Source organism: Gorilla gorilla, chromosome 12 (assembly GCF_029281585.2).
Source record: "Gorilla gorilla gorilla isolate KB3781 chromosome 12, NHGRI_mGorGor1-v2.1_pri, whole genome shotgun sequence".
Taxonomy (NCBI): domain Eukaryota; kingdom Metazoa; phylum Chordata; class Mammalia; order Primates; family Hominidae; genus Gorilla; species Gorilla gorilla.
The window spans coordinates 78,189,609-78,200,498 of NC_073236.2; the positions used below are offsets into that span (position 1 = coordinate 78,189,609).

The 10,890-nt window shown below is 43.6% G+C and overlaps 1 protein-coding gene across 1 annotated transcript; it reads left to right on the forward strand.

The window, feature by feature from the left end:
- Nucleotides 1-5,023: 5,023 nt before the first annotated feature.
- On the forward strand, nucleotides 5,024-5,194 carry LOC109025684 (small ribosomal subunit protein uS14-like). Its single transcript, XM_055377977.1, has one exon. The coding sequence runs from the start codon at nucleotides 5,024-5,026 to the stop codon at nucleotides 5,192-5,194; it is 171 nt and encodes a 56-aa protein (XP_055233952.1).
- Nucleotides 5,195-10,890: the final 5,696 nt, after the last annotated feature.

Consider the following 10,890-nt stretch of genomic DNA (forward strand, 5'->3'; position numbering starts at 1 on the left):
TTTTAAATGTTTGATTGAGAAATTATATGATCACTCTTTTTTTTTTCTTTATTTTACTCTTAGTTCTGGGATACAAGTGCAGAATGTGCAGGTTTGTTACATAAGTATACACGTGCCATCGTGGTTTGCCGCACCTATCAAGCCATCCTCTAGGTGTTAAGCCCCGCATGCATTAGGTATTTGTCTTAATGCTCTCCCTCCCCTTGCCCCCTACCCCCGACCTATGTGTGATGTTCCCCTTCCTGTGACCACGTGTTCTCATTGTTCAACTCCCACTTATGAGTGAGAACATGCGGTGTTTGGTTTTCTGTTCCTGTGTTAGTTTGCTGAGAATGATGGTTTCCAGTTTCATCCATGTCCCTGCAAAGGACATGAGCTCATTGTTTTTTATGGCTGTATAATATTCTATGGTGTATATATGCCACATTATCTTTATCCAGCCTATCATTGATGGGCATTTGAGTTGGTTCCAAGTCTTTGCTATTGTAAATAGTGCTGCAATAAACATATGTGTGCATGCGTCTTTATAGTAGAACAATTCATAATCCTTTGGGTATATACCCAGTAATGGGGCTGCTGGGTCAAATGGTATTTCTGGTTCTAGATCCTTGAGGAATTGCCACATTGTCTCCCACAATGGTTGAACTAATTTACACTCCCATCAACAGTGTAAAAGCTTTCCTATTTCTCCACAGCCTTGCCAGCATCTGTTGTTTCCTGACTTTTTAATAATCACCATTCTAACTGGCATGAGATGGTATCTCATTGTGGTTTTGATTTGCATTTATCTAATGACCAGTGATGATGAGCTTTTTTTCACGTTTGTTGGCTGCATAAATGTCTTCTTTTGAGAAGTGTCTGTTCATATCCTTTGCCCACTTTTTGATAAGGTTGTTTTTTTTTTCCTTGTAAATTTGTTTAAGTTCCTTGTAGAGTCTGGATATTGGACCTTTGTCAGATAGGTAGATTGCAAAACTTTTCTCCCATTCTTAGGTTGCCTGTTCACTCTGATGATAGTTTCTTCGTTGTGCAGAAGCTCTTTAGTTTAATTAGATCTCCTTTGTCAATTTTGGCTTTTCTTGCAATTGCTTTTGATGTTTTAGTCATGAAGTCTTTGCCCATGCCTATGTCCTGAATGGGATTGCCTAGGTTTTCTTCTAGGGTTTTTATGGTTTTGGGTTTTACATGTAAGTCTTTAATCCATCTTGAGTTAATTTTTGTATAAGGTGTAAGGAAGAGGTCCAGTTTCTGTTTTCTGCAAATGGCTAGCCAGTTTTCCCAGCATCATTTCTTAAATACAGACTCCTTTCCCCCATTGCTTATTTTTGTTAGGTTTGCCAAAGATCAGATGGTTGCAGATGTGTGGTGTTATTTCTGAGGTCTCTGTTTTGCTCCATTGTTCTATATATCTGTTTTGGTATCAGTACCATTCTGTTTTGGTTACTGTAGCCTTGTAGTATAGTTTGAAGTCAGATACGTGATGCCTCCAGCTTTGTTCTTTTTGCTTAGAATTGTCTTGGCTATACAGGTTCTTTTTTGATCCCATATGAAATTTAAAGTAGTTTTTTCTAACTCTACAAAGAAAGTCAATGGTAGCTTGATGGGAATAGCATTGAATCTTTAAATTACTTTGGGCAGTATGGCCATTTTTTTGTATCTTTAGTAGAGAAGGGGTTTCACCATCTTGGCCAGGCTGGTCTCAAACTCATGACCTCATAATCCACCTGCCTCGACCTCCCAAAGTGCTGGGATTACAGACATGAGCTGCCACGCCCAGCCTGAAAATTCTTTTCTTTAAGAATGTTGAATATTGGCCCCCACTCTCTTCTGGCGTGTAGGGTTTCTGCAGACAGATCTGCTGTTAGTCTGATGGGCTTCCCTTTGTAGGTAACCTGACCTTCCTCTCTGGCTGTCCTTAACATTTTTTCCTTCATTTCAACCTTGGAGAATCTGACTATTATGTGTCTTGGGGTTGCTCTTCTTCAGGAGTATCTTAGTGGTGTTTCTGTATTTCCTGAATTCGAATGTTGGCCTGTCTTGTTAGGTTGGGGAATTTCTCCTGGATAATATCCTGAAGTGTGTTTTTCAACTTGGCTCCATTCTCCCCGTCAGTTTCAGGTACCCCAGTCAATCATAGGTTTGGTTTTTTCACATAGTCCCATATTGCTTGGAGGCTTTGTTCATTCTTTTTCATTCTTTTTTCTCTAATCTTGTCTTCACACCTTATTTCAGTGAGGTGATTTTGAATCTCTGATATCCTTTCTTCCGCTTGATTGATTTGGCTATTGATATTTGTGTATGCTTTATGAAGTTCTCATGCTGTGTTTTTCAGCTCCATCAGGTCATTTATGTTCTTCTCTAAACTGGTTATTCTAGTTAGCAGTTCCTATAACCTTTCATCAAGGTTCTTAGCTTCCTTGCATTGGGTTAGAACATGCTCCTTTAGCTCAGAGGAGTTTGTTATTACCAACCTTCTGAAGCCTACTTCTGTCAATTTGTCAGTCTCATTCTTGGTCCAGTTTTGTGCCCTTGCTAGAGAGGAGAGGAGTTGCAATCATTTGGAGAAGAGGCATTCTGGTTTTTGGAATTTTCAGTGTTTTGGGGCTGGTTTTTCCTCATCTTCGTGGATTTATCTACCTTTGATTTTTGAGGCTGATGACCTTTGGATGGGGTTTTTGTGTGAGAGTCTTTTTTGTTGATGTTGGTGTTGTGCTGTCTGTTAGTTTTTCTTCTAATAGTCAGGCCCCTGTTCTGCAGGTCTGCTACAGTTTGCTGGAGGTCTATTCCAGACCCTATTCACGTGGGTATCACCAGTGGAGGCTGTAGAACAGCAAAGATTGCTGACTGCTCCTTCCTCTGGAAGTAGTTTCTTCCTAGAGGGGCACTGGCCTGAGGCCAGACGGAGCTCTTCTTTATGAAATGTCTGTCGACCCCTGTTGGGAGGTGTCTCCCAGTCAGGAGGCACCAGGGCCAGGGACCCACTTGAGGAAGCAGTCTGTCCCTTAGCAGAGCTGGAGCACTGTCCTTTTTTTTTTGACACAGTCTGACTCTGTCACCCAGGCTAGAGTGCAGTAGAATGATCTTGGCTCATCACTGCAACCTCTGCCTCCTGGGTTCAAGCAATTCTCCTACCTCAGCCTCCTGAGTAGCTGGGATTACAGGCATGTGCCACCATACCTGGCTAATTTTTGTATTTTTAGTAGAGATGGGGTTTTGCCATGTTGGCCAGGCTGGTCTCAAACTCCTGACTGCAGGTGATCCACCTGCCTCAGCCTCCCAAAGTGCTGGGATTACAGGTGTGCACCACTGCACCCAGCCAATTATATGATCACTCTACATGGGGTTTGCAGCCCACTTTTTTTTTTTTTTTTTTCACACAGGGTTACACTCTGTTTCCTGGGCTGGAGTGCAATTGTGTGATATCTGTTGCCCCCCCTCCTTTTTTTTTTTTTTTTTTTTTGAGATGGAGTCTCGCTGTGTCGCCCAGGCTGGAGTGCAGTCGTGCGATCTCTGCTCACTGCAAGCTCCGCCTCCCAGGTTCACGCCATTCTCCTGCCTCCTGAGTAGCTGGGACTACAGGCGCCTGCCACCACACCCGGCTAATTTTTTGTATTTTTAGTAGAGACGGGATTTCACCATGTTAGCCAGGATGGTCTCGATCTCCTGACCTCGTGATCTGCCCACCTCAGCCTCCCAAAGTGCTGGGATTACATGCGTGAGCCACCGCGCTCAGTCCACTTTTTATTGAATACAAATTATAGGAAGTTTTAGAAGCTGTGTCCATAGTTGACTAGTTAATAAATATTTCTTGATTGAGCCACTATGGGTCTCAGGTTATAGTGAAATATATAATAATGTACAAGTGATCTCTAGCCTATTGTTAATCTTGAAAATTAACTGGAATGTGTTATTTATCCACCTCACAGAAGTGCTCAGAAATAAATAATAAATTATCAATCATATTTGAAGGTGCTACTTTGTTTTGGAAAACAAGTTGGCTACAACAATTTATTTTTTGTTTTTTTAGAGACAAGGTCTCACATTCACAGGCTGGTGTGTGGGGCATGTGGAATGAGTATAACTCACTACAGTCTGGAACTCCTGAGCTCAAACCATTCTCCTGCCTCAGCCTCTGGAGTAGCTGGTACTAGAGCATACATCATCATGCTCAGCTAATTTTTCTTCTTCCTCTTCTTCCTCTTCTTCTTCTTCCTTCTTCTTCCTTCTTCTTTCCTCTTCCTCTTCCTTTTCTTCTTTTTCTTCTTCCTCTTTTATTATCCCCATTGTTAAGCACACTCAGCTAATTTAAAATTTTTTTTGTAAAGAGAGGGTCTGGCTACTATGCTCAGACTACTCTTGAATTCCTGGCCTCAAGCAACCCTCCTGCCTTTGACTCCCAAGGTGCTGGAATTACAGGCGTGAGCCACTTCACGGGGCCAAGAAATTTATTTCACACACATATTTACACAGATATTCAAATGTGATTATTAGAAACTATCCATTGTAACATTTAATAGCAAAAACTGGAAAAAAACAACATAAATGTTCATTAAGAGGGGACTGGTTAAATAAGGCACCCAATGAAATGCTATGCACCCATTAAAAAGATGGGGCATCAAGAGAACAAGAAGATGAGCCGGGCGCAGTGGCTCACGCCTGTAATCCCAGCACTTTGGGAGGCCGAGGCAGGCAGATCACGAGGTCAGGAGATCGAGACCACAGTGAAACCCCGTCTCTACTAAAAGTACAAAAAATTAGCCGGGCGCGGTGGCGGGCCGCCTGCAGTCCCAGCTACTCCGGAGGCTGAGGCAGGAGAATGGCATGAACCCGGGAGGCGGAGCTTTCAGTCAGCCGAGATCGTGCCACTGCACTCCAGCCTGGGCTACAGAGCGAGACTCCGTCTCAGAAAAAAAAAAAAAAAAAAAAATGGAGAGAACAAGATAAGCCACAGACTGGGAGAGAATATTTGCAAAAGACATGTTTCATGGCTTTCCTTTTACGTTGTTGCATTCCTGAGAGCAAGATGGGTCACCCGCAGCTGTACCGGAGCCACCTGCAAAAATTCGGCCAGGGTTCTCGCTCTCATGGCATCTGCTCAGACCTGCACAGTCTGATCCAGAAATATGGCCACAATATGTGCCTCCAGTGTTTCCATCGGTATGCGAAGGATATAGGTTTCATTAAGTTAGACTAAGTGATCTTCCTTGAATGGATTATCCAAGGCATCCACCCAATAAAAAACCATGATTGCTCTTTGTACATAAAATAAACATTTAAAAACTACAACTACAAAAAAAAAAAAAAAACAAAAAAACACGTTTCATAAAGGACCGTTATCCAAGCTATACAAAGAACCCTGAAAACTCAACAATGAGAAAATGAACAACTGGATTTTAAAAGCGGGCAAAAAAACCTGAACAAACGTCTCACCTAGGAAGAAATACGGGTGACAAGTAAGCATATTAAAAGATGTCCAGGCCAGGTGCGGTGGCTCACGCCTATAATCCCAGCACTCTGCGAGGCGGGCGGATCACGAGGTCAGAAGTTCGTGACCAGCCTGACCAACATGGTGAAACCCAGTCTCTACTAAAAACACAAAAATTAGCTGGGTGTGGTGGTAGGCGCCTGTAATCCCAGCTACTCAGGAGGCTGAGGCAGAAGTTGCAGTGAGCAGAGATCGCGCCACTGCCCTCCAGCCTGGGTGACAGAGTGAGACTCCGTCTCAAAAAAATAAAATAAAATAAAATAAATTAAAGATGTCCAACATCCTAAGTCATTAGGGTATTGCAAATGAAAACAAGATACCTCCACACACCTATTAGCAGGGCCAAAATCCAGAACGCCGACAGCACCAAATGCTAGCACGGAAGTGAAACAATAAGAGCTCTCATTCACTGCAGGTGGGATGCAAAATGGCACAGCCTCTTCGGAAGACAGTTGGCAGTTTCTCACAAAATGAACATACTCTGTCCTGAGTTCCCAGGAGTAAAAATGAAAAAATAAATAAATAAATAACTCTAACCATATGATCCACCAATCACACCCCTTTATATTTACCCAAATTAATTGAGAACTTACGTCTATATGAAAACTTATGTCTCTATGAAAACTTATGTCTATATGAAAACTTGTTTATATTTATAGCAGCTCTATTCATAATTGCCAAAACTCGGAAGTAATCAAGATGCCCTGAAGTAGATGAATGGATAAACTGTGGTACATCAGACAATGTAATATTATTCAGCACTGAAAGGAAATGAGCTATTGAGCCATGAAAAGCCAGGGAGGACCTTTAAACGCAGACTACCAAGTGAAAGAAGCCAATGTGAAAAGTCTACATACTGTATAATTCCAGCTATATGACATTCTACAGAATGCAAAACTATGGAGACAGTGAAAAGATTAGTGGTTGCCAAGGGCTAAGCGGAAGTACGGTTGAATAGGCAGAGCACAGGGGATCATTAGGGCAGTGAACTACTCTGAATGATACTACAATGATGGACAAATGTGGGTTTTTTTGTTTTTGGCTTTGGTTTTTTTTGAGACAGAGACTCGCTCTGTTGCCCAGGCTGGAGGAAAGTGGTGCAATCTCAGCTCACTGCAACCTCAAGCTTCCAGGTTCAAGCAATTCTCCTGTCTCAGCCTCCCAAGTAGCTGGGACTTACAGGCGCACATCACCACACCCAGCTAATTTTTGTATTTTTAGTAGAGATGGGGTTTCACCATATTGGTCAGACTAGTCTCGAACTCCTGACCTCACGTGATCCACCCACCTTGACTTCCCAAAGTCCTGGGATTACAGGCATGAGCCACTGCACCCGGCCAAATGTGTTTATTATACGTATAGAATGCACAACACCAAGAGTGAACCCTAATGTAAAGTACAGATTTTGGATGACAATGATGTGTCAATGTAGGTTCATCAATTGTAACAAATATACCACTATGCTGGGGGGATATTAATACTGGAGAAGGTTGTGCATGTTTGGGGATAGAGGTTATAATATTAATAGGAACTCTGTACTTTTTGCTGTGAACCTAAAATTGCTCTAAGAAATAAAAGTTTATGGCCAGGTGTGGTGGCTCGCGCCTGTAATCCCAACACTTTGGGAGGCTGAGGAGGGTGGATCCCTTGATGACAGGAGTTTGAGACGAGCCTGGCCAACATGGCAAAACCCTTTCTCTACTAAAAACACAAAAATTAGCCAGGCATGGTGGCACATTCCTACAACCCCAGTTACTTGGGAGGCTGAGGCAGGAGAATCACTTGAACCCGGGAGACGAAGGTTGCAGTGATCCGAGATCGTGCCATTGCACTCCAGCCTGGGCAATAGAGACTGTCTCAAAAAAAAAAAAAAAAAAAAAAAGAAGGCCAGCCTGGCCGACATGGTGAAACTCCATCTCCACTAAAAAATACAAAAATTAGCTGGGCGTGGTGGCACATCCCTGTAATTCCAGCTACTCAGGAAGCTGAGGCAGGAGAATCGCTTGAATTCAGGAGGTGGAGGTTGCAGTGAACCAAGATTGTGCCACTGCACTCCAGCCTGGGCAACAGAGCAAGACTCCGTATCAAAAATAAATAAATAAATAAAAGTGTATTCTATTATTATTTTTTGAGACAGGGTCTTGCTCTGTCACCCAAGCTGGAGTGCAGTGGCACAATCAGGGCTCACTGCAGCCTCGACCCCCTGGGTTCAAGTGATCCTCCTGCCTCAGCCTTCCAAGTAGCTGGGACTACAGATGTGCCACCATGCCCGGTTAGTTTTTAAATTTTTTTTTGTAGAAACGGGGTCTTCCTATGTTAACCAGCCTGGAAAATTAGAATTAAAATTAAAGTCAAACATTTTATTTTTAAAGAGAGAGAGAGCACATTGCTAAGAGCCATCCCACCCAAGACATAATAAATGTTGGGTGGATAAAGGAAACTCAAAACCATGCTTTGTGATTCTACTTTATAGAAAGAGAGAGAGAGAAAAAGAATTGGGTATGTGTAAATATGCTTAGAACATTAATGGAAGGGCATAAAAACACCTCCCAACAGAGGCTTCTTCTGGAGAGTGGCTTAGAGAATGAGGAGTGGGCAACTTTTACTTCCTTTGCTGTATAGATTAAAACTTTAATATGAGCATGTAGTTCTTCCATTTTTTTTCATGATTCCTTGCTTTAATTAAGTAATACATTGATATATTTTCTTTTTTGTTGTTTTTTTTTTTTGTTTTTTTTGAGACGGAGTCTCCCTCTGTCGCCCAGGCTGGAGTGGAGTGGCGCAATCTCGGCTCACTGCAAGCTCCGCCTCCCGGGTTCACGCCATTCTCCTGCCTCAGCCTCTCGAGTAGCTGGGACTACAGGCGCCCGCCATTGCGCCCGGCTTATTTGTTTGTATTTTTAGTACAGACGGGGTTTCACCGTGTTAGCCAGGATGGTCTCAATTTCCTGACCTCGTGATCCCCCCGCCTCGGCCTCCCAAAGTGCTGGGATTACAGGCGTGAGCCACCGCGCTCGGCCCATTGATATATTTTATTTGCGAAATATTCTTTTTTCCTTTTTTTGAGAGTCTCGCTCTGTTGCCCAGGCTGGAGTGCAGTGGCGCGATCACAGCTCACTGCAGACTTGATCTCCTGGGATCAGGAGGTCCTCATGCCTCAGCCTACCAAGTAGCTTGGACCACCTGCAGGTCTGTGCCACCATGCCTGGCTAAATTTGTAGTTTTGTTTGTTGTACAGATGAGGTCTGTACAACAGACCTGGGCTCAAGCGACCCTCCTGCCGCCGCCTCCCAAAGTGCTGGGATTACAGGCGTGAGCCACCATGCCTGCCTCTGCAAAACATTCTAACAATTCAGATAAGATTAAATTGCCCTTGACCTGCCTCCACCCCGTCCCACTCCCCTCCCAGGAGATGACCACCTCTGGCCGTTTATTTGTATCTTTCTTTCATCATTGTTAAAAAGTGTATGTGAATCCCTTTGAGCTTCTTGAATCTGTGTTTATTATTAGTTGTAAAAGTCCCCAGTGACCACAGAAATGCTTCTTATGGGGAAAGGGAAGTTTTAAAATAGAGGAGCAACAATATTTGTCATAAACTTGCCCAGCGGCAGGGAAAACCCCAGGTCTTTTTTAGATCTCAAAGAGCAGGAGAAGGATAGCTTAATGTGACTGTTCAGAGGCTGGGAGTGGACAAAGAAAGGAAGCCCAGAACAATAGGGTCCTTCCATGACTGCCCTTCTGGAGGTGGGGCTGCGGCAGTAAGTGTGAAATTAGTTTAAGTCAGTATAATTTAGGGATTAGGAAGTCACCAGGGTTAAACTTTTAAATCTTTACTTTGAACTCTTTTATTTTATTTTTACTTTTCTTTTTTTGAGATGGGGTCTCGTTCTGTCACCCAGGCTGGAATGCACTGGTGAGATCACAGCTCACTGCAGCCTTGACTTCCTGGGCTCAGGCAGTCCTCCTGCCTCAGCCTCCCAAGTAGCTACGGAGGTGTGCCACCATGCCCTGTTGCCCAAGACTGGTCTCCAGCTCCTGGGCTCAAGGGATCCTTCCGCCTTGGCCTCCCAAAGTGCTAAGATTACAGGCATGAGCCACCACGCCCAGCATTTTACTCCTCTTACTAGCATCAGAAATTTTTTGTATTATGTATTTATTTATTATTTTTACTGTTTTTTTTTTTTTTTTTTTTTTTTTTAAGATGGAGTTTCACTCTTGTTGCCCAGGCTGGAGTGCAATGGTGCGATCTCGGCTCACTGCAATCCTGCCTCCTGGGTTCAGGAAATTCTCCTGCCTCAGCCTCCCAAGTAGCTGGAATTACAGGCATGCGCCACCATGCCCAGCTAATTTGTTGTATATAGATATATATAGATATATATATATATATATATTTTTTTTTTTTTTTAGTAGAGACGGGGTTTCATCTTGTTGGTCAGGCTGGTCTCGAACTCCTGACCTCAGGTAATCCACCCACTTCGGCCACCTAAAGTGCTGGGATTACAGGTGTGAGCCACTGTGCCCGGCCTATTTTTACTTTTAATTATAGGATAGGATACGGTAAGAAGAGCAGAGAAGTCTGAGTGTCAGATGCTTCTTTATTTTATTTTATTTTATTTTATTTTATTTTATTTTATTTTATTTTATTTTATTTTATTTTTAGACAGAGTCTCACTGTGTCACCAGGCTGGAGTGCAGCGGCACAATCTTGGCTCACTACAACCTCTGCCTTCCGGGTTCGCGCGATTCTCCTGCCTCAGCTTCCTGAGTAGCTGGGACTACAGGCCCGCGCCACCATGCCCAGCTAATTTTTTGTATTTTCAGTGAAGACGCGGTTTCACCATGTAGGCCAGGATGGCCTTGATATCTTGACCTCATGATAAGCCCGCCTCAGCCTCCCAAAGTGCTGGGATTACAGGCATGAGCCCCTGTATCTGGCCTATTTATTTATTGAGATAGAGTCTTACTCTGTCACCCAGGCTGGAGTGGAATGGCGTGATCTTGGCTCACTGCAGCCTCCGCCTCCCAGGTTCAAGCAATTCTCCTGCCTCAGCCTCCCAAGTAGCTGGAACTACAGGCATGCACCACCATCTCCGGCTAATTTTTTTTTTTAATTTTGCATTTTTAGTAGAGACAGGATTTCGCCATGTTGGCCAGGCTGGTCTTGAACTCCTGGCCTCAAGTGATCCAGCCCCTACCCTTGGCCTCCCAACGTGCTGGGCTTACTGGCATGAGCTACCACGCCTGGCCTACAAGATGCTGCCTTTTTTTTTTTTTTTTTTTTTTTTGAGACTGAGTCTTGCTCTGTCTCGCAGGCTGGAGTGCAATGGCAAGATCTCGGCTCACTGCAACCTCTGCCTCCCGGGTTCAAGCAATTCTCCTGCCTCAGCCTCCTGAGTAGCTGGAAT